This window comes from Topomyia yanbarensis, unplaced genomic scaffold (genome assembly GCF_030247195.1).
Source record: "Topomyia yanbarensis strain Yona2022 unplaced genomic scaffold, ASM3024719v1 HiC_scaffold_198, whole genome shotgun sequence".
NCBI lineage: Eukaryota > Metazoa > Arthropoda > Insecta > Diptera > Culicidae > Topomyia > Topomyia yanbarensis.
The window spans coordinates 26,352-46,302 of NW_026683380.1; the positions used below are offsets into that span (position 1 = coordinate 26,352).

At 39.5% G+C, this 19,951-nt stretch overlaps 5 protein-coding genes across 6 annotated transcripts; 2 read left to right on the plus strand and 3 right to left on the minus strand.

Moving 5' to 3' along the window:
- The first annotated feature begins 1,223 nt into the window (after positions 1-1,223).
- Positions 1,224-2,225, plus strand: LOC131694914 (microtubule nucleation factor SSNA1-like). The gene has a single exon (XM_058983430.1). It carries the CDS (start codon positions 1,387-1,389, stop codon positions 1,735-1,737), a length of 351 nt encoding a protein of 116 aa, XP_058839413.1. The 5' UTR covers positions 1,224-1,386; the 3' UTR covers positions 1,738-2,225.
- A 24-nt stretch (positions 2,226-2,249) lies between these two features.
- LOC131694912 (beta-1,3-galactosyltransferase brn-like) lies at positions 2,250-4,281 on the minus strand. The gene is made up of 3 exons (XM_058983429.1): positions 3,965-4,281; positions 2,868-3,900; positions 2,250-2,791 (listed from the first exon to the last, which is right to left on the minus strand). Exons 2-3 carry the CDS (start codon positions 3,881-3,883, stop codon positions 2,596-2,598), a joined length of 1,212 nt encoding a protein of 403 aa, XP_058839412.1. The 5' UTR covers positions 3,884-3,900; positions 3,965-4,281; the 3' UTR covers positions 2,250-2,595.
- A 2,320-nt stretch (positions 4,282-6,601) lies between these two features.
- Positions 6,602-7,783, minus strand: LOC131694909 (uncharacterized). The gene is made up of 3 exons (XM_058983425.1): positions 7,585-7,783; positions 7,340-7,505; positions 6,602-7,275 (listed from the first exon to the last, which is right to left on the minus strand). Exons 1-3 carry the CDS (start codon positions 7,600-7,602, stop codon positions 6,704-6,706), a joined length of 756 nt encoding a protein of 251 aa, XP_058839408.1. The 5' UTR covers positions 7,603-7,783; the 3' UTR covers positions 6,602-6,703.
- Positions 7,784-11,419: 3,636 nt separating this feature from the next.
- Positions 11,420-13,906, plus strand: LOC131694911 (transmembrane protein 104 homolog). Of its 2 annotated transcripts, none has more exons than XM_058983427.1 (4): positions 11,420-11,624; positions 11,773-12,287; positions 12,344-13,302; positions 13,374-13,906. In XM_058983427.1, exons 1-3 carry the CDS (start codon positions 11,586-11,588, stop codon positions 13,299-13,301), a joined length of 1,512 nt encoding a protein of 503 aa, XP_058839410.1. In that variant the 5' UTR covers positions 11,420-11,585; the 3' UTR covers position 13,302; positions 13,374-13,906. The 2 variants fall into 2 exon arrangements, with proteins under 2 accessions (XP_058839410.1, XP_058839411.1); XM_058983428.1 differs by having other exon boundaries at positions 13,377-13,906.
- Positions 13,889-16,764, minus strand: LOC131694910 (general transcription and DNA repair factor IIH helicase subunit XPD-like). Its single transcript, XM_058983426.1, has 8 exons — positions 16,658-16,764; positions 15,994-16,582; positions 15,803-15,926; positions 15,649-15,745; positions 14,927-15,590; positions 14,341-14,867; positions 14,139-14,277; positions 13,889-14,074 (listed from the first exon to the last, which is right to left on the minus strand). The coding sequence occupies exons 1-8, from the start codon at positions 16,660-16,662 to the stop codon at positions 13,937-13,939; spliced, it is 2,283 nt and encodes a 760-aa protein (XP_058839409.1). The 5' UTR covers positions 16,663-16,764; the 3' UTR covers positions 13,889-13,936.
- Positions 16,765-19,951: the final 3,187 nt, after the last annotated feature.

Below are 19,951 nucleotides of genomic sequence, written 5' to 3' on the forward strand. Positions count from 1 at the left end.
ATAGATTTTTTCTCAGTGTGGGCAGAATTTGTTGGGCGTGTAGATCAGGGTTGCCAAAAATACAGAATAATCTGTATTTATACAGATTTTTCAGCCAGTTTCAGACCAAGAATCTGTATGTGCAGATATGCAGATTTTTGCGTGTATGTACAGATATACAGATTTTTTAGAAGTGATGTTACAAAACCTATTTTAGAAATATATTTTTTAGTTTCAGTAATACTTCCTCTGTGTCTCTCTCAGCTTAGCCCTCTATATTTGGCTGTGCACGCCGATGAAATCGACTTAAAAATGACTTTTACTGTGAGCTGTGTTTACAAACATTGCTTCACAGTTTAATGGCAGTATTGGTAAACACGGCTCACAGTAAAAGTCATTATTTATGTCGACTTCGTCTGCGTGCACAGCCTAATTAAAATATATTTTCACTTTTGCGAGTGGTCGCTCATTCTGAAAGGTAAAGGTTTGTAATGCACTCTGGTTAGCACCCAGCAAACGCCTGGCTGAAGTCTACTTCCAGAAACGTTAATTGTAATGCTCTGTGACTTTGTGAATTCTCAATTTTTTGTCCGAAAATTAGACAGCTACATTGGTCGACTTAGGCTGTGAACCATTTGGTGAAATTTTTAACTTTTAGTTAAAATCTGACACTTCAAAAGTTATTTGCAAAATAACCTTACTCTGGAGCATGGTTAAAATTGACAGAGCAATAGTTAAATTTGACAGCTCGATGGTTAAATTTTTTCCCATGATGCAGAATGAAAAGGTGGAAACATTTTCTGTACCTAATTGAGGTTGTCAATATTTTTTAATACAAAATTAAGGGATAAAGATGGAAGGGATAAAGATGGACACGATAACGTGTTGTGTAAAGATTTGTTTGGGTTATTTCATGATGTGAATGTTTACTTTTCGAGGCTATGACTGTCATACTTAATGTAATAAGAAAAAAAAAACTAATTTTAAAATATCGACAAATGTTCACACCTCTACCAACTTGTGGTCAATTCTAAATAACTATCCATATGTCAACTTTTGAAATGGTTCGCTCTCTCAAGGACTCAACTGATTCGATACAGATATCGACACAGATTTTTCAAAGAGTAAATACAGATGAAAAGATTTTTTAGGACAAAAATACAGATTTAATTTTGGCAACCCTGGTGTAGATTTATGTTTACACCTTTTATATTTGACCATGGATCAAACGATTGCATTTTTAGTACTAACATAACGAGTTCAAATTATGCTGTTGTGTACATTTTGAAGTTTGTAATTTATTATTCGAACGGTAACTTATTTGAGTTTGATTTAGAAAAAAGAGTTCTGTTCCTTAAATCGCTGGGACTTTCAGTTCATTATTGAACAGACTATCAGACAAAGTCTATGGATACCTTGCCAACGAAAATGATTGAAGCCGCAGCCCGTTTACAAATGCACAACCAGGACATGGTCAAATGCATCAGTTACCTGCGCGCGGAGCGTCAAAAAATGGCAGACAAAATAACGAGCCAAGAACAAGAACGCCAAGAGCTGGAGAAGGAAATATCTCGTCTACGCCGTCAACTAAGCGAGTTGGACCAGAACTTAGAACAGAATCGCCAGAAGCTGCAAAAGCAGGATACCAAACTAGCAGAAGCTGATATCGGATATGGAAAGCTGGTAGACACGATGCAAATTTTACTGATGTCCGTTAAAAGCGATATGAATGCGGAAAGCGAGACTGAGAAGGAATAGGTGGAAAAATGTCCTGTGTATAAATGGGAGCACCGGCGAGATGGATCAACTATGGTCTTAGCTGTCAGACCTAAAAAATGGGAGCTTCTGTTCAATCTCTTGTTCATAACTCAATCGTTTTAAGGTTTGATACTCAATTCTAGATAGTTGAAATTGTCTGTCCCGATATACACGAGTTATTTTAAAATGATAATCTAAAGTAAAATAGAGATTCCCATTGATACATAGCTCCTCTTTGTATAAGAATGTTAGTAATAAACCTGTGTTCGCTCTTGTTCTACGTAAAAAGTTAAGATTAACATAATCACCCTTATTCTTATTTACGACAAATGCGAGATTCGTTCGAAAGCGTTTGAAACGATTCGCCAACCCCATTTTATAAAGTTGTGATAAATCAAATGACGAATCTCGCATCGAAATATCCATAGTAATCCTCATAAATACTTCCTTGCGTTGAAAACCAGTAAAGAGACTAGCAGGCTATCGCTCAATAAATTTAAACAAAAACTAGGTTTTATAATTATGAAATATATCTCGATAGTTTTATTGAACTCTATTGAAAGAAGTTGTTTTTGTAACACGTAATAAACGTGTTTGTCTTTCAACTTGTTTATCACACATCAGTCTACGAAAAGTCTGAAAACTGACTTCCGAACTAGTAGCTTCCTACGATAAATTCTAATCGATGATTATAGTGAGATAATTAATCCATGCAATTTATCTAATTTCGTTGGTTGACTACAAACAAATGCAAATGTTTGGATACCTTCGGTATAGCTCACATCAAAACTGAAGAAATGGTAGCAAATGCTAATCAATTCTTATTTGGCCTCATCGCTCCACCAATTGATTTCGTTTCTAAGCATATCCGGCAGCGCGAACTTCGTTCCAAATTTTTACCAGCTCCTCTGGATTATCATACCCGTGAGATGCCAGAACGTACTTGTAGCTTTGCGGTCCCAAGAATGGTGCCTTGTGAAAGTAAAATTCCTCCGAGTGTAGCGGCTCAATTCCGGCCTTTAGTGACACGATCCCCAGATAGATGTCATCGAATCTGATTTGTATGAAAAAATGATGGTTTGTGTTATAAAAAGGTAGCTGCTTTTATCTGAGAAGTAAAAAATCCTCACCTGAAATGCTTAGTGTACATGCTAACATAATACATCTCGAAGAGAGCTTCATGCGATAGTAGAAAAGCTCCCGCCGTCACGTAGGTTGGCCACATATCCCACGGATATTCCTGCAGCGAAATATACCACTTGCTGCTTCGATGCCGATGGGGTGCAGACCGAAACACGAAACCCGAAAACAACTTCACATCGCTGGGTAGTTCCATGTCCATGTTCAAAATTTGTCGCTTGGATCGCACATTCGATACACCAGCTGAAGAGTTCCCCGTTATAACCGCGTCCACCTGCTGAGAGCTGTTGTTGTTATTGTTCGTTGTTTGGCTCAGTCTTCGGGCCAGCTTGCGAAGCGCTTCGTCAGTTTCTTCCAGATATTCCGGGTAATTAACCGGGTTGCGAACGTATTTGAGCAAGTTTTTCGACGAAATGTAGAAATCGTCATCGGCAAACATGTAAAATTTGGCACGGGGACAATAATTGACCGCCCACCGGAAGCCCATCATGGTCTTTATAGTGTTATTGAAGTATGCATCAACGAAATCTCCTTGAACGATATCCCGATAGTTAGCATACTCGAGATCAATCAAAGACTGCAGCCTTCGATTCGACTCCGCAGGACGACCCAACACAAAGATGGTCCTTATTTTCACATCGGAAAAACGTTTTTCCCAGCCCCAGCTCTTTCGGATCGCCACCCGCCTATCGAAGTTCTCCATGGCGGATTTGACGATTAGCACCAATCGGGGGGCAATAAGCCGATCGTCTTCTTTACATTTGTGTTGGCAGTCTGTGATGTAGGAAAAGTTGTATACGTTAATCGGATCCACCGCTGGCCGTTGTCCATGGCGTAGTTGGTACACATTGGACAGAATGTCCCCCTCCATGGGATAACTGAAGGTTCGTTCGAAATCCGTTTCGAACATGTGTGTGAAGGCTCCAAAGTAATCCAGAAGCAGAATGGTTACCGCCATCGAGACGATATATTTCAGCTTGAATTTGATGCAGATTCGGGGAAGCATCTTGTATTCTTCTTTGGCTTTATATGAAAAGGGAGTCATCATTAGTTTGGAAACTAGATATTTAACGAGGTGCATAGATACCTGTTCTGAGCGGGTGCGGCGAGAAAAAAAATGTATGCTTTCAACTGTTTTTTTTTTCACTTACATAATTAGCTAATTTAATTAGTAGAACCTTATTTGATACAGATGTATTCCGTAGTAGTTACTATTAACATGGTAAAAATCAGATGCCAAAAAAAGCTGCAGGCAAAAAAGATAGTGAATTCGATGAGTTAGAGACAAGTTCTAGCTGTTCAAAGCAGGAATCACGAAATGCTTCCGAAATTCTTGTACACAAATCTGACGCTTCACAACTGTTGTTTATGTTTTTGCACCCGCGAGCATGTAGTTGAACAATGTTGTGTGATAGAGGTGCCAAAAAACTTTAGGGTGGTGCTAAAACATATGTTGATCAATTTAGTACAGATTTGTCGGAGTTGGATGTTTTCAAAGTAAATTTTCCCAGTAAACGAAATGACGATTAAGCAAGTTGAAATAGATGTTAGCGAGCGCGAGGGATTGCCCTTCCTACACGCCACCGAAAAACCACCTAAAATTTAGTACTTTTGACTCAATCTCGTGGTATCGTGCAGGAAGGTAAAATTAGGTGAACCGTGTTGAAGGTAGTTTCTATTTAACTACGGCAAAAATAATAACTCAACCTTGAGTTTAATTTACTTAAATTTAAGTTGAATTTACCTAATTTTAAAAGTTAAAAAAAACTTATTCTGTAGGTTATTTTATGGTTGCGTGTATGATCGTTCTCTGCACGCAAAAATAAAACAACCTCTACAGAATAAGTTCTTTTAACGTAAATTTAGGCACTTTTGAGTTGTGCGTCGCTTTCGCACTTATTAGTGTTGTCAAAAACAAAACGAAAGATTCGACTCAGTCGAGGTCTTCCGTGCAGTAAGGTATTTTTAATATGGTTTTTGTTTGAGGCGAAACTGAGTCAGTTCCTAACCCCAACTGCTGTCAAAATGTATGAACTGACAGCGGTTGGGGTTAGAACCTGACTCAGTTTCGGGTTCAAGCGAAATCGCCATAAGTTGTTTGGGGTATACTCAAAATTAGGTAAATTCAACTTAAATTTAAGTAAATTAAACTCAAGGTTGAGTTATGGAAACTACCTTCAACTCATAGGGGCAGAATGAGATGCCAGATTTGAAGATTTGTCTTCATTTTGAAGACATTTGAAATGTTGTGAAGACGAGTTTTTCATTTTGAAAACAAATTTTCTGGCAGAATTCTGGCTCAATAACCAATTCAGAATAATGACCGTTGAAGACAAATGAAGACATTTTCTATAAAATGTGAAGACATTTGAACAAGAAACCTAGTATCCCTGGCAGATCACTCTAGGAGTGTATAACAAATTTGCATCAACTTAGAAAAAATGTATTTAATTTCTATTTTGCATCAACTTTGCACTCCCTCGCAGACAAGTTTACTTAACAATCGTCCTACGCTGATCCACTTTATTCGATGTTTTGTTGAATGTAGGGCTGTTCTTGTAGAGTTTTGACGCTTTACACGCAACGCAAAATACATTGCACGCAACACAAAATGCATTTCGATTTTCTGTTTTCATGGAAAGAAATGCATTTAATTTCGCTGATTTTTAAAAATGCATCACAAGTGATCTGCCCCTAGTTCAACACGGTTTACCTAATTTTACCTTCCTGCACGATACCACGAGATTGAGTCAAAAGTACTTAATGTTAGGTAGGTAGTTGCACATTTTTTTCGGTGTGTGAGTGCGGTTGTCATTTTTCTTTGATGAAGCCCAAAAAGCATGAGGATATGAAGAAGAAAAGCACAAACAATTGATGTAGTAGGCCTTTCGGTTGCCATAATTTTTGTTTTGGTTCGTCAATAGTTCATTTAATCGGTTTTTTCGAGTTAAAAAGTGTCCCTAAGTGTTCTAATCGGTAGATCGGAGCTGAAGCCCGGCCCTTTCTCACTTTTCATCGTGCGCCAAAGAATCTGATGCTCGTTCGGATGTTTATGTTTACTTCAATGGCCCCCTCCACCATGCTTAATTTTGCAAATATAAAACTAATACACTCAAAAGTGTCAAATGTTCCGCGCCTTTCTCTCCATCTTGGGTTAGACCGTTTCAACTACAGACACTTTATACACAGACTAGCGAAGTGTCAAAAATTGCAGCCAAATAGATCAAAACTATCAAGCAGCTAATGTAGAATGTTGTTGCAGTACTGCTGATTGATTTTTATGAAGGTCTAATGATCTAACACATGGTGTGAAAAAACAGCTTTTTTCGTATTCACTTTTTGCCCCATTCTCTGTTCAACCTTAATACTAAGAGAATCGAAAGCTACGAAGTTGGAAGACGGATAGGTATCTTAGAGCGAAACAGTTCTAAACTAAGAACGGAAAGCTAGGACTAGGCTGGCTCATATGGACATGATCGAAAGGAAAGGGTGAAGAATCTTGTGCCTTCGGCTGGTAGTGGTTGGCCCCGAGTACTGCTGGGTTGAGTACTGCTCTATCACCCCCGCATGGTCAGTGACAGAGCATAACTCATCATCATTTTTTACCACTATCAATGAATTTTATATAATTCTTCTGGCATTTATAAAATGATCTATATTCATTATGTTGAAAGAAATTAGGAACAACTTTTCTAGATTTTTTAACAAATAATCACAGAGAATTTAATATATATTTGAAATGTTATGTTTTTACCTAACACTAATGAATATCTATAAGACATGAACACAGATTTGGGGCGATTGTGCATTACGTTCAACTTTCATGTTATTTGTAAAAACACATGTCATTACTTTCAGCTACATGTTCACTGCTGGGATGGCAGTATTTCTTCATTCTATAAGTTTGCCATTTACTGCCGTAAATATCCGTCAAAATGTTTGCCATACCTTCGTTGATAAAGAATACATCCTCAGCGGGCGATTTGCGCCTATTCAATGCTCGTCGTATCTCGAACGAATCTTCTTCATTTGATTCCAACGAAGTGTCGTTGCACGTCTCCGCAAAACGAATATTAATGTTTATTTTAGCTGATATATTCACTTTTAGATTTTTGAAGCTTTCCAATATTTTACGGTTAGAATTGCGGTCATTATACTCCTCAGAACAGGAAGACAAACTATCTATTGACGGGCTCCGTGTCTCGTCAGTGGAAACACCTTCTGCACAGGATACATTGGAGCGCATACTGTTTCTATTCCGCTGAATAGGTTCAGGAATATTGTCAACGAAATTCAGTCGCTCATTGGTTGTTTGGAATGATTGTGAACTCTTTGGTGGCTCTTCAAATGTCCAGCTATCAGTTAGTTCTGCTTCCGTCGTATGTTTGAGAGCATTTGCTGAAAAGTCGTTGTTTTAATGTAAACAAATTGATAATCAAAGAAACATGCAAGCTTCACTTACCGGGCGATGTATCGGATGAAGACAAAGCTGTTAAATCAATGATAGCAGCTTGTTGGTGATCTCTGCTAATGTTCGTATTACTGCTCGAGCCCGATATCTCATGTTCGGTCTCATCAGAATCAATTACGAGTAGCTTTTGTGAGAAAGAAGTTGTCAAAGAGCATTCCTAGAGCATACAATAACGGGTATTAAAAAATTTCTCGTAATACTAAAAGATAAAATCGGTACATCGCTAGATGCTTTACCTCATCCTCCTCCACCATAATAACGCTCGTTCACCAAAACGTCCTACTCAATCAACACGTACTTTACTGGTACAGTTAACTTCACTTTTTAACAGTTCACTAGTACTGTTTACATGGAATCAACAATGTTTTGTGGACGATTAGATTCGCGGATTCGCTCGAAGAAAAAGGGGCAACCATCACTATAACCATCCATATAAACAGCTAGGTAAACACTTCGGTCAACAACAGTAGAGGTAAATGTCAAAAACCATATCAAGTGATTACAGAGATGCCAGATACTTTTTTTCAAATGTCTGCAATAATAATTTTAAAAGTCTGTGAAGAACAAAAAATGTCAGTAATCTATTCTTGACCCAAAATGACTTATTGATGATGTGTTATATTAAATGAAAATAGTGCATTTATTGCCAGAGATAAGTAGAGAGAAATAGCTTATGGAGGAAAAACCTAAAGTAGATTTGAAACTAGTGTAACCAAAAGCCTTTATTTTCAAAAATCTGTAAATATTTGCAATCAAACTAAAAAATCTGCAAATATCTGCGTCATCGAAAAATCTGCAGCTAAAATTAAAAGTCTGCGAATTACCAGACATGTGCAAATCTTGCATCTCTGAGTGAACTGGGTTCATGATGAATGTGGTTCGTTAATTTTGAACACTCAAAAATCACGTTGCTTTTACGTGAAAACATACCTACACACTTAAAATCCATTACCTACCAGTAAGTAATATTAATTTACTGTCCTTATGTCACTACCGGAAAACAAGGGAGCGGGAATGATATTTTTACTAAAAGTTAATGGGATGAAGTTTAGTCGTCTTTGGGGATTATTATTTTTGGGTAAATTTGGACTTCCTACGTAGTCCAAAATATGAAAGAGTTCTTACGGCCATGTGATTACGGCCTCAAAGCCAACTGTCAAAATTCACTTTGAATGGAAGTTTCGGACAAACCGTTACACGCCAATCACAGATGTTGGTAGTAAACGAAAGAGAAAAATTTTCTCTTTCATAAACTGTTGTGAACTGTGTTCGACTAGTAACGGTTTGTCTGGAATTTCCATTCAAAGTGGATTTTGACAGTTGAATTTTAGGCCGTGATTACGGCCTAAAAGCCAACTGTCAAAATTCACTTTGAATGGAAGTTCCGGACAAACCGTTACACGCCAATCACAGATGTTAGTAGTAAACGAAAGAGAAAATTTTTCTCTTTCATAAACTGTTGTGAACTGTGTTCGACTAGTAACGGTTTGTCTGGAATTTCCATTCAAAGTGGATTTTGACAGTTGAATTTTAGGCCGTAATCACATGTTTGTCGAGAGTTGAGCATTGGTACTGATCCTGGTTTCCAGTTGAAACTTTATTTGTATTTATTGAAAATATTGTTATAACCCTCACAATAGCGCGATTACATTTCGAAGAAATGTATAAGTAAAATACTTTCAAATGATTGAATCATCAAAATAATTGCAAATAAAACTAAATTTCCTACTCGTTTCATTAATATTTTGGCACTGATAAGTTGATTCTGAGAATAAAATGAAGTTGTTGTTGGAAGCTACGACTCACTCGCGAGTGAAAAAAAAACAAAACAAACTGTATCACTTTGCCAGTTCATGAGCTGAATCATAGGTGTCGCATGACTAAATTTAGTTTTGCCGCAAATCGCCAATTGGGAGGAATAACCAACCGCTTCTGGGCTTAAGGGGAGGGGCGGTAATATAAAAATGCGAGATATCAGTGTGAGTATTGTAAACGTCAAATATCTCAATGTTAATTTTCTTTAAGACTGAGACGTCCAAAAAATTGTTTCAAAATCGTTCAACACGGGTCCAACGAATGACGTCTGTTGAACGATTATTTACAGTACCCATTAATGCGTAGAAAACTACGCATTTTCAATAAAAGTGGAGTAACCCATTAAATGGGTAAAGAGTTTGTACCCAGAAATGAGTACAGACGTTGTACGCGAACCTGGGTATGTTGTACCCATTATTTTTCGCGGAACTGTTACAACAAAATGCGTAAAAAACCTGTTATAGAATTATTTCTGAATTGAAAAAAAAAACAAAAAATAATATTCATTCACATTATTGTCTCCTTATAAAAGTATAGGAATCTAGATAGAGATCCTATACTAAAACTACTTAACAAAGTAAAACCGCCAACTGGATATATTTTTGATGGCTGGATCTTTTGGCTGCTCTAAAAATGCCGAACTGGCGCTTATTTGCAACATCCTCAGTAGTCTAAACAGCCGTTGTTTTCGGAGCATTGCCGAAATGTTCCGTTTGCGCCACGGGCTCCGATGCAGGCTGATAATTTGCAGGTTCCGCCACGATCCTTAGTTTACAGCTTAATTCGCTTGAAATACTTAAGGATTTTCACCCATTATTAAGATCAATATACCCATTGACATTACCTCATCGAGTAGTTGCGAAATGGATAAAAAGTACTCATTGTTAGAAACAAAAAATACCCATTTTTTGACAGCTCGAATAACTTCCGAAATGAACAATTTGAATACATAAAATGGGTAATGTTTACCGTTTGTACATGATTGCTAGATCCCTCTCAGAAAAAATGCGGACGAACATATCAAGCATGATTTTTGAAAACACCGTAACTAACAAATGTAAACAAACTGAGATTATCACTCCCCCGCATTCTACGCATCTTAATGTATATGCTGACAAACATTCGTTTCATTATTCGGTAATGCAGCTGAAAAATGCTCAATCGAAATAATGACGAACAAACAACTGACACGTCAACAGTGCATAAATACAGTTTCGTCATGTTAGTTACGTTAGGTTTGGTACTGCTGTAACACTTACGTTATTTTAATTTAATCGGTTTTTGTAACTAAATCATTAAAATATACTACAATTTTTCTACTAAAATGTTCAATATAGGTAATGTTTCTATAAGGGGAACAAGAGCACGCAGTTCCTTAATTCTAGAAAATATTTTAGAGAAAAAGAATGCAAGTGATGTTATTCTAAGCACCACTAATGCACTTTCAGTACATTTTTATTTTTGATTATCTAAATCTATCCTACAGTAGATCAAATCTAAATACTTGTGACAATGCGAGCAAAAATGAGACACTAAAATCGACTAATTGAAAAATGTCGAAAGTGTAAGAGTGATGCTCAGAATAACGTAACCTTTATTTGTCTTCAACACACTGCTCAAAAGTGACAAACTACAAATGTTGGTTGTCCTCATTGGCATACTGCCTCGGCGGAACAGTTCAGTCATAGAATTGATTAAAAAATGATAAGATTAGTCACCACAATTAACGAAACTGAAATAACGTAAGTGCAACAAAGATACCAAACCAACGAAAGTAAAACGACGAAACTGTGAGCGTGGTACTAATAACATCGTAACTTTAATTTTTCTTCAATCCGCTCTTTTAAAAATCTTGATCGCGAATGTTCGTTCCATTCAATGGAAAGGCGTCTTTGGTGAGCATTTTGGATGAATATTTGGTGTAAAAATCGGTATGGTTTTTAAATAACATTTAAAACAAAACGAAAATGTCATCGCCGTTTTCTCTGTTTGGATCAAGTGCGAGTTTCGCTGTTTTCAAAAATCATGCTTGATATGTGATTTATAAGAATCACGTAAAGTATGTTCTAAGAGGCGAATGACCTTAAGGGTAAAACCTCTATAATCAAAATAAAAAAAAAGTGAAGTATGTTTGACGACGGAAACCATTTATATGAGTGCAAAATCGCGAAATTTATTTTTTGAGTGCACAAACAACAAACTCCGACAAAAATAATTTCATTAAAAAGTGAATGTGACAGCCTGACAGCTGTTGTTTATGTATTTTTTGGTCACCCGCACTCTTTGTTTTGCGTTTATCACCAATCAACAGCAAAAAGGAGTAGTTTATGTGGGCAGAATATAAGATATATTACATTGAAACACAACGTTGACTGATTAGAAATATTATAAATGAACAAAAAGAGTCAATACAATTGTTGAAATGCCCACTAGAAGCGCACAGGAAGAATACCCAACTTGGGTAAGTGAATCCCGATCAAGTCCACTGATTTCTCAGCACAATAATTTGCGTGAAAACTGATGATTCAGTCATACGTGACGAATCATTAAGTTCCATTTTACGATAACATGAAACCTAAGTTACATGCCATTTCATTACGCCTTCACAGATTGGTTTTGTGTTTGTGTTCAACCTCATCGTCGGAACTGGTGCTCTAACGCTTCCATCTGCCTTCAGCCACGCAGGATGGCTGCTGGGAACGGTGCTGATTGTGGTGCTCGCCTTTGCGAGCTACGTAACGGTAACTTTTGTGATCGAAACGATGGCCTGTGCCAACGCCATCCAGAACTGGAAGCGACTACAGTTCATCAAGCGGGATCGTGTCATCGAACACGACGAGGATAGTAACGTGGAAATGATGACGGAGCCGCTGCTGCTGGATGGAAACGGCGCGATAGATGATCAGCTAACGGATGCAGGTATCGAACAAACCCCGCTCAATATCATGTACTCCCGGAATCAGTATTACAGCCTATCGTCGAAGATTGAACTGGGGGAAATGGCTAATCTGTTCTTTGGTGGCGTGGGGAGATTTTTGTTTTACTTTTGCTTGGCAGTGTATCTGTATGGGGATTTGAGCATCTATTCGGCGGCTGTTGCAAAAAGTTTGAGAGATGTTATTTGGTAAAAAAACGCTAGAATGTCGTTGAACGTTGATTGGTAATTTACTTTCGTTTCAGCGCTCACAATCATTCTATGAATGCAACTGACAGCGATGATGTGACTACTCGTTGCTGGGAAGACAGCATCCTTTCCCGATTTGACATCTACCGGCTGTGTTTGGTTTTGTTTACCGGCATCCTGGGGCCATTTGTCTTTTTTAACGTGCAGAAAACCAAATACCTACAACTGGTGACGGTTCTGTTCCGATGGCTGGCATTTTCGGTAATGATCAGCATAGCTATTCATCGACTGTTCGCACAACAATCGGATCCACCGATAGTGCCCAAGCGGGCTGATATCAACGGGATTCCATACCTGATTGGCACCTGTATTTATTCGTTTATGTGTCACCACTCGTTGCCCAGTTTACTGACACCGATCGCCAACAAGCAGAAAGTCAAGTCACTAATATCAATGGATTATTTCCTAATATGCGCGTTCTATCTGTCACTGGCCCTAACTGGCATATTTGCCTTCAGCGACATCAAAGATTTGTACACGCTGAATTTTGTCCCGAACTCGGACCAGGACAGCGGTTTCTTGAAAGCAATCGAATACTTCCTGGCGCTGTTTCCGGTGTTCACATTGTCAACCAGCTTCCCGATAATTGCCATAACACTGCGCAGCAATCTGCAGACGCTGTTCCTCGACACGAATCAGTTGGATTCGTATAATTTTTTCCTGCGTCGTGTGTTCTTCCCGCTACTGGCGATTCTACCGTCCATCACGGTCTGTTTTTTCACCGAAAGTGTTATTTCGCTGGTTGGGTTTACCGGGTGCTACGCCGGAACCGGGATACAGTATTTGATTCCAATATTTCTAGTTTTCCGGGCAAGACAAACCTGCGAGAGTATGATCGGTCGTGGAATCGTAAACGACTTTCGTAGTCCCTTCAAGGGAAATCTGTGGTTGTTTCTGGTATTTGGCTGGACCGTGACCTGTCTGGTGCTGGTGACAATCGATCTGATAAAGTAGGGTGAGTGTCTTTGATGGGAGGAAGCTACGCCGGTAAAGTTGAACATCTCCGGCTAATCGGATCTCTTACAGCAGACAAATGCACACGATAGGATGGTATTGCCGTCTAGAACACGTACGAGACTGAACATTGGAGCAACCGATTTCTGAAGTTATTTTCTCCAAATATTAGTTTTAGGATTGGGAGATAATTGTGCAAGGGGGATATCAGCGTATGTGATTGAGGTTATGATGACAGTCGCGTTTTGTGTTTTTATCCCAGACTTCCACAAACAAAGTTTGCCTCAAGTTTTTTTTTATCGTTTTCTACGGAAATTCCGTATCCTGTTTAACCGGAAATAAATCAGGGTATGGGAGGTTATAATTTTGACAGCACATATTTCAAAATTATCCATCAATGAACAGAAAGAGAATCAAACTATTTTACAATATTTACTAGATGGCAAGAGTAATGAACGTCGACAAACTTTGAATCAAAAAATGACTGTAGATCAAGTGTCGTTTGCTAACGGTGTAGATTTAGGTCGTAAACTCTAATGAAATAGCTGCAATCGTGTAGAAACGCGACTCCAGAAATAAATCAATGATTTGCAACCATTAAATAATGGTTTTATTGAATTAATTCCTCAACAGAATCACTTCTTTCCTTGAGCTTGTTTCTCCAGTTTCTCCTTTTCCGTGTTTTGTAGCTGCTCAAGCGTGAGCAGCGAGACACCCAGCTGGTCCTCTCGGGTGAAAGGTTGCGCCATTTGACGGAGCCAACGTTTTGCGAGCTGCCCATGGAAAAATCATTTACAAAATTAGATTAAATAACATACGTTTTAAACAGAACAATACCTGCATCGCTTCCTCCGTGCTAAGGTTGCAGTGATTGTCCGTCAGATGCTCCTGGATCCATTTGGGCAATTTGCCTCTTTTGTCCTGCCGAGAGAAACGTTTGTCCGCAAAAATCATAATACCGTAGTCGGTTTTGCCGCTGTAAAACAAACAGAAAATATTTAAATTCCAGGAGAAATATTCCCGCCTGCCGCTCAGCTACCGAATGGCACGCCCCACGCACTGTGCCGCATGTCGCAATGCATCAAAGGTAAGGAAATCGTTCTCCCTGATTTGAAACTGATCTCGCAGGTAGTCCAATCGAGCCTTCAGAATCCTGGACTGAGTGTAGACGTACGGAATACCGAACATCAGAACCGCCCTGCCCAAATGATGATCAAAGTCCACTCCTTCCGAAACGCGTCCCCGGGCCACAGCCAACAGAACTGCTCCACGCCCACATTCGCATGCCTTAACGTAATTCATCAGTGCGTAAGAAGTTTCCGCGCTGTCCTGCGTTTCGATAAACAGCAACTTGTACCGCAGTAGGGTGTCGATGATACCTTGATCATACCACGAGGCAACTACCGATTCAAGGTACAGGTAGGACGTAAAGAAACACACGATCCCGTCGGGGACAGTTTTTGCCGTTTCCACTAGCAGTTGGCCGTAGTTCCGTGTTACCGCAGTATCTTCACGGGTTTCGAATTTTGAAGAGATTGCCACCTGATCGTTGCCACGGGACACAATCTGCGGAAGAATCGCTAAAACAATCTAACCTTTGGTCTTAAATATATTGAATAACTTACCATCGGCAAAAGACACGGCCTCGCCAACGTCATCGTGAATGAACTCATCACCACCGGTTCAAAATCCAGAATCTTCGGATACATATCCATCGGTGACAGTGTGCCGGAAGTGATTACTACACTTTGGAACCGGTCGAAAATCGGTTTCATCGCAATCGATGAATCCATGCAGCTCAAATGCAGGATCGGGTTCGACACTGTCGGCGTTTTATCATCGAACGGTTCGATAATAATCGTGAAGCCCTTGGTATAACTGGAGACAAGCGTTGCAAAGGAAGTTATAACCGTAAGAGCACCAAACTCAGTGAGATCGGTAATTTCCAGCGTACGTAAAAGCGAGGACAAGCGTTCAGCACAAAAACGCAACGGTTTCCGCTCGATGCAGACCTTCATCTGGACGTCCTTAAGGAAACCGGCCGGACTTTCCTGGACCACGTGCTGAACACGAAGCCGTGATTTGATGTACTCGATGAAGCGCTTTAGAAAGCTAAGAAAATGATCTGCATTTCGGATGTTACCGGGGACGACCTCTCTGAGTATCTCCGACGGTAGAACAGGATTGGCAAGCACCATATCGGTTTCACGAGCGAACGAAGCATCCTTCAATCCCTGAACCAGTCTGAGGTATTCGTCGTTCAATCGCTGGCGGTCATCTTCCTTCATTCTTTGGGTTAAATGAAACATAAAAATAAAGTCACTTGTCCATACCAAACCGTACTTACTCTGCAACGTATTTCTCCAGCGTGTGGACACCGGTTGTACTCTTTTCAATCAACCGCCGATTTATTTTTACACTCATAGAATCGACACAAACATTGTCTGTGTAAAAAGAGAAATAAATTACATCGCAAAACGGCAGATATGTAAGCTACCGACCAATATTGTGAGCCTCATCGCAGACCACCACCGATTCCTTTGCAAGTTCCTTCGAAACGACTTCCGCAATTTTCGGATCCAGCAAATAGTGGTAACTATAAACGACGACCTGCGCTTGATTGATCTGCAAAAAAGCGCCAAATCAACCAATTAGCATCGCTTCCATCCTACCCTTAATATTCCCCACTAACCGCAAATCGGGACATAAAATACGGACACCAGTTCCGCTCGCGTCCAAAATCCTTCATATCATCAATCGAATAAACTCCCGGTGGCAGTGTGCTCTCTTTTCCCTCCGCCTGGAAACCTTCGTGATACTGACACACGGCAACCGATTCGTCCGTTGAAGCCCGCTCACGGATGTAGCTGGCCGTCATGCCGTAACACTTGGCATCGACAATCTTTCCGTCGCGCTCTTTGCTAACCTCCGAGTGGATGCACATGTTCTTCCGCGAACTCAACACCAGCCCCGTGATGTTGGGCATCACACCCGTCTGCTTTTCGTAGTAATTCATCAGATGTTTCAACTCAGCGATGACCTTTTCGATTTCCGGCACGGTACGCGAGCAGTAGATCAGCTTACGAACAATGTGTGGATATTCCATGATGTAGGCGACGATCAGTGAGAGCAGGGTTGTCGTCTTACCTGTCCCGGAGGGCATCTCCAGAAGGCAGTGCCCTTTGGCGTCGAAGGTTCGCTTTAGCTCCAGCATGTACGCGTACTGCTCCGGGTAGATGTACTCGTACGGAAAGTACACCAGCAGTCCGTCGACGCTGATCCTATGAATAGTTAGCATAATATTAACATAGTAAGGGCTTCTTGAATTTGCATTATTGGTCTACAACTAAATTTACCTCATTTCTGCCGGTTGTATCGCGTATTAGTAACAAATTGCAGAACTTTTGCAATAAACTATGTTCGGCTTAATCGGAAAACGTGTTTGTTTACACTCAACAAGCAGTGAGGCATTCATTCGCTCAATATTTTTATCGCTTTTGACGTTTCTCTGTGTCGGAATTAGGGAAGTGCGGGGTAATACAGGCACCAGGAGATTTTTGATAATATTTGACGACTTTTTTCATTAGGACCAATCTGCAAATGAGAGCCCTCTTTTTTCGCTTTCTCTTTCGATTATTACTGCGAAAACATAAAACTTTTTAAACATTTATCAGTATATTTCGAAAGACCCAGGTTTTTACTAGCTTATTATGCATACAGTTGACGGGAAATCAGAAAGGCGACCGAGTAATTCGCGGAAGAGAAAGTAAACAAAGAGAGGCTCTCTTTTGCAGATTGGACCTATTGAAAAAAGTCTTCATTTGTCCCACACTGATAAAATCAAGTAGCCCAGCGATGCCACATGTTTTTTTGAAATGTCTGTAGAAGAATAACTAAAATGTCTGTAAAAGTCTGTAGATGGTTGTGTAAATCCTAGTTACACTAAAATTTTACTTTAAAAATAGATTGAAAGTAGAATTTTATTGTGAAGGAATCACTCGTATTCGAAAACAGTTCTTCTAGTGCAATTTTACTAAACACTATTACCCTTTTAAAAGTCCGTAGATCTCTGGCTACGTCTGTAGGAGACATTAAAAGTCTGTAAAATACAGACATGTCTGTAAATCTGGCATCGCTGGTAGAAAACTACGCATTTTCAATAAAAGTGGAATAACCCATTAAATGGGTAAAGCGTTTGTACCCATAAATGAGTACAGACCTTGTACGTCAACCTGAGTATGTTTCACCCATTATTTTTCGCGGAACGGTTACAACAAAATGCGTAAAAAATACCCATTCATGAAATTCGCGCCAGAATGAAAAATACTGTCAATAGAATTATTTCTGAATTAAAAAAAAACATAAAATAACATTCATTTTACATTATTGTTTCCTTATAAAAGTATAGGAATCTAGATAGAAATCCTATTCTAAAACTACTTAACAAAAAAAACCGCCAACTGGATATACATTTAATGGCTGGATCTTTTGGCTGCTCTAAAAATGCCGAACTGGCGCATATTTTCAACATCCTCAATAGTCTAAACAGGCGTTGTTTTCGGAGCATTGCCGAAATGTTCCGTTTCCGCCACGGATTCCGATGCAGGGCGATAATTTGCAGGTTTCACTACGACCCTTAGTTTGCAGGTTAACTCACTTGAAAGAATTCTTAAGGATTTTTCACCCATTATCAAGATCAATATACCCATTGACATTACCTCATCGAGTAGTTGTGGAATGGATAAAAAGTACTCATTGTTAGAAACAAAAAAATACCCATTTTTTGACAGCTCAAATAACTTCTGAAAATGGGCAATTTGAACACATAAAATGGGTAAAGTTTTTTTTACCGTGCAGTGAAGTTCAACCGGAAATGAGCCCGGTTGTGTTACTGGAGCCGGAGTGCTAACTGGAACCAGCCGAAATTCCAGCTCATTTCCGACTATTTTTGTTGGCTAGGGGTTTGCAGAGATCAAATACAAATTTGTATTTGCTGAGGCTTTCGGCGGATCAGTGCAGTTTCACTGGGTTTTGTCTATCAAATTTCGATGTGTACAGACGAACCTGCCCAAAGGCCGCGTGACATCCGGCCAAGAATTGAGCAACTGGGTTCCTGCTCCCACGTTATAGAAGGCAACTTTAAAACGGGAGTTCCTAAGTCAAGATTGTGGGGTATATGAGGAGAATAAAATAATGCGAATCGAACTGTATAATAGTAATAATAATTAGGTGATGATTTCAGCATCTTTCTGATACTATCATGCAGCAACGGCTCAAACTAATTCAACAGATAATTTTACTCAGTGTAAACGAAACGCAACTTTCTTAAGCATGCGACGAACGTATTGCTGACGGAAGTTGAAAAGCGACGTCTGCCGAAGTTCTCTGTCAAGGAATCGCCTTTGTGCGCTCTATAGGGACCCTTACACGCGCAATAAAAGTGTCATTTCTAAGTAGTGTCATTACTGGAATTGTATGAGAATTCCATCATAACTCGCCTTACACGTTCATTAAAAGTGACATTACTGCTCAGTAATGACATTACTAACGTCTCGTGTACGGGGCCCTTATAGCGGACCTTATACGAGCAGAAATATTTACACGTTCAATATTTTCGTCAATACTAGCAAGTATTGACAAAAGTATTGAACGTGTAATGGAAAAAAAGTTCGATTGACGTAAATATTGACAAAAAACAGATTTTCCCATCAATTCTGACAATAAGCGGCCCTTACACGTTCATTATTTTAGTCAATACGAGTATTGACGATATTGCTTCAGTACGTCAATCCCATTTGAAATGTATGTCGTCAATACAACTTTTTTTCCATTACACGTACAATACTTCAGTCAATACTGTCTAGTATTGACAAAAATATTGAACGTGTAAAGCCCGCTATACTGCTTCGGGAGGGGGAACTTTCAATTGTGTGCGTGCGAACTGTTAACACACACAGACTTAAATAAATCTCAAGCAGCAGTTGTTATTCGATCGTGCAAGGCGGAAGTCATTTTGGAATATTTTAAAAATGCAGGATTTTGAAAATGAGCAATCAAAAAACGATTTACTTGCAAGTTTTATCGAAACATTCGAAGGTCTCCCGGAGTTGTGGAACTCAGATCATCCACACTACATGAACAAAACCAATAAAACAGGCCTTAGAGAAGTTACTTCCGGTATATAAAGAGATTAGCCGGAAGCGAGTGTACAAGATGTGAAACGCAAAATCAACAGCTTTCGCACAAATTACCGGAAGGAGCTACGAAAAATTGTATCGTCTAAATCCTCCGGTAAAGCAACAGACGAAATTTACGCCCCTTCCTCTTGGGCGTTTTACGCGCTGAAATTGCTTCACACCAACGAGCAGCTGGTAAACGCCTTGTTCGACGGGCACGATTGAGAGAGACGGATGATGGCAGATTGGAAAGAGAACATACCATGATCGTTTCATCGCTAAGCTTTGAATTGAGTTCAGCGATTCATTCTGTGTTATATATTTGAAGCGAGCGGATCGACTGCAAATATTATAGCAAACCCCAAAATGGCTTCCAAGCGTCACGACAAAGATGTATCCCATCGATTTGCGTCGGCACAATCGGCCGACTATGCCACCAATTAATCGCTCGATTGTTGCACCGACTCTTATGGG

What these genes read in the sequence shown, in the direction of transcription:
- LOC131694914 (XM_058983430.1), top strand. Translation starts at nt 1,387, where the DNA reads ATGGATACCTTGCCAACGAAAATGATTGAAGCCGCAGCCCGTTTACAA.
- LOC131694912 (XM_058983429.1), bottom strand. Translation starts at nt 3,883, where the DNA reads ATGCTTCCCCGAATCTGCATCAAATTCAAGCTGAAATATATCGTCTCG. An exon ending in ATGTACACTAAGCATTTCAG is followed by an intron (nt 2,792 to 2,867) that starts GTGAGGATTTTT and finishes CATACAAATCAG; the next exon opens with ATTCGATGACATCTATCTGG.
- LOC131694909 (XM_058983425.1), bottom strand. An exon ending in TTCATCCGATACATCGCCCG is followed by an intron (nt 7,276 to 7,339) that starts GTAAGTGAAGCT and finishes ACGACTTTTCAG; the next exon opens with CAAATGCTCTCAAACATACG.
- LOC131694911 (XM_058983427.1), top strand. Translation starts at nt 11,586, where the DNA reads ATGCCCACTAGAAGCGCACAGGAAGAATACCCAACTTGG. An exon ending in AGGAAGAATACCCAACTTGG is followed by an intron (nt 11,625 to 11,772) that starts GTAAGTGAATCC and finishes ACGCCTTCACAG; the next exon opens with ATTGGTTTTGTGTTTGTGTT. An exon ending in AGTTTGAGAGATGTTATTTG is followed by an intron (nt 12,288 to 12,343) that starts GTAAAAAAACGC and finishes CTTTCGTTTCAG; the next exon opens with CGCTCACAATCATTCTATGA.
- LOC131694910 (XM_058983426.1), bottom strand. An exon ending in TGCGTGGGGCGTGCCATTCG is followed by an intron (nt 14,278 to 14,340) that starts GTAGCTGAGCGG and finishes TTTGTTTTACAG; the next exon opens with CGGCAAAACCGACTACGGTA. An exon ending in GCACGGAGGAAGCGATGCAG is followed by an intron (nt 14,075 to 14,138) that starts GTATTGTTCTGT and finishes TTCCATGGGCAG; the next exon opens with CTCGCAAAACGTTGGCTCCG.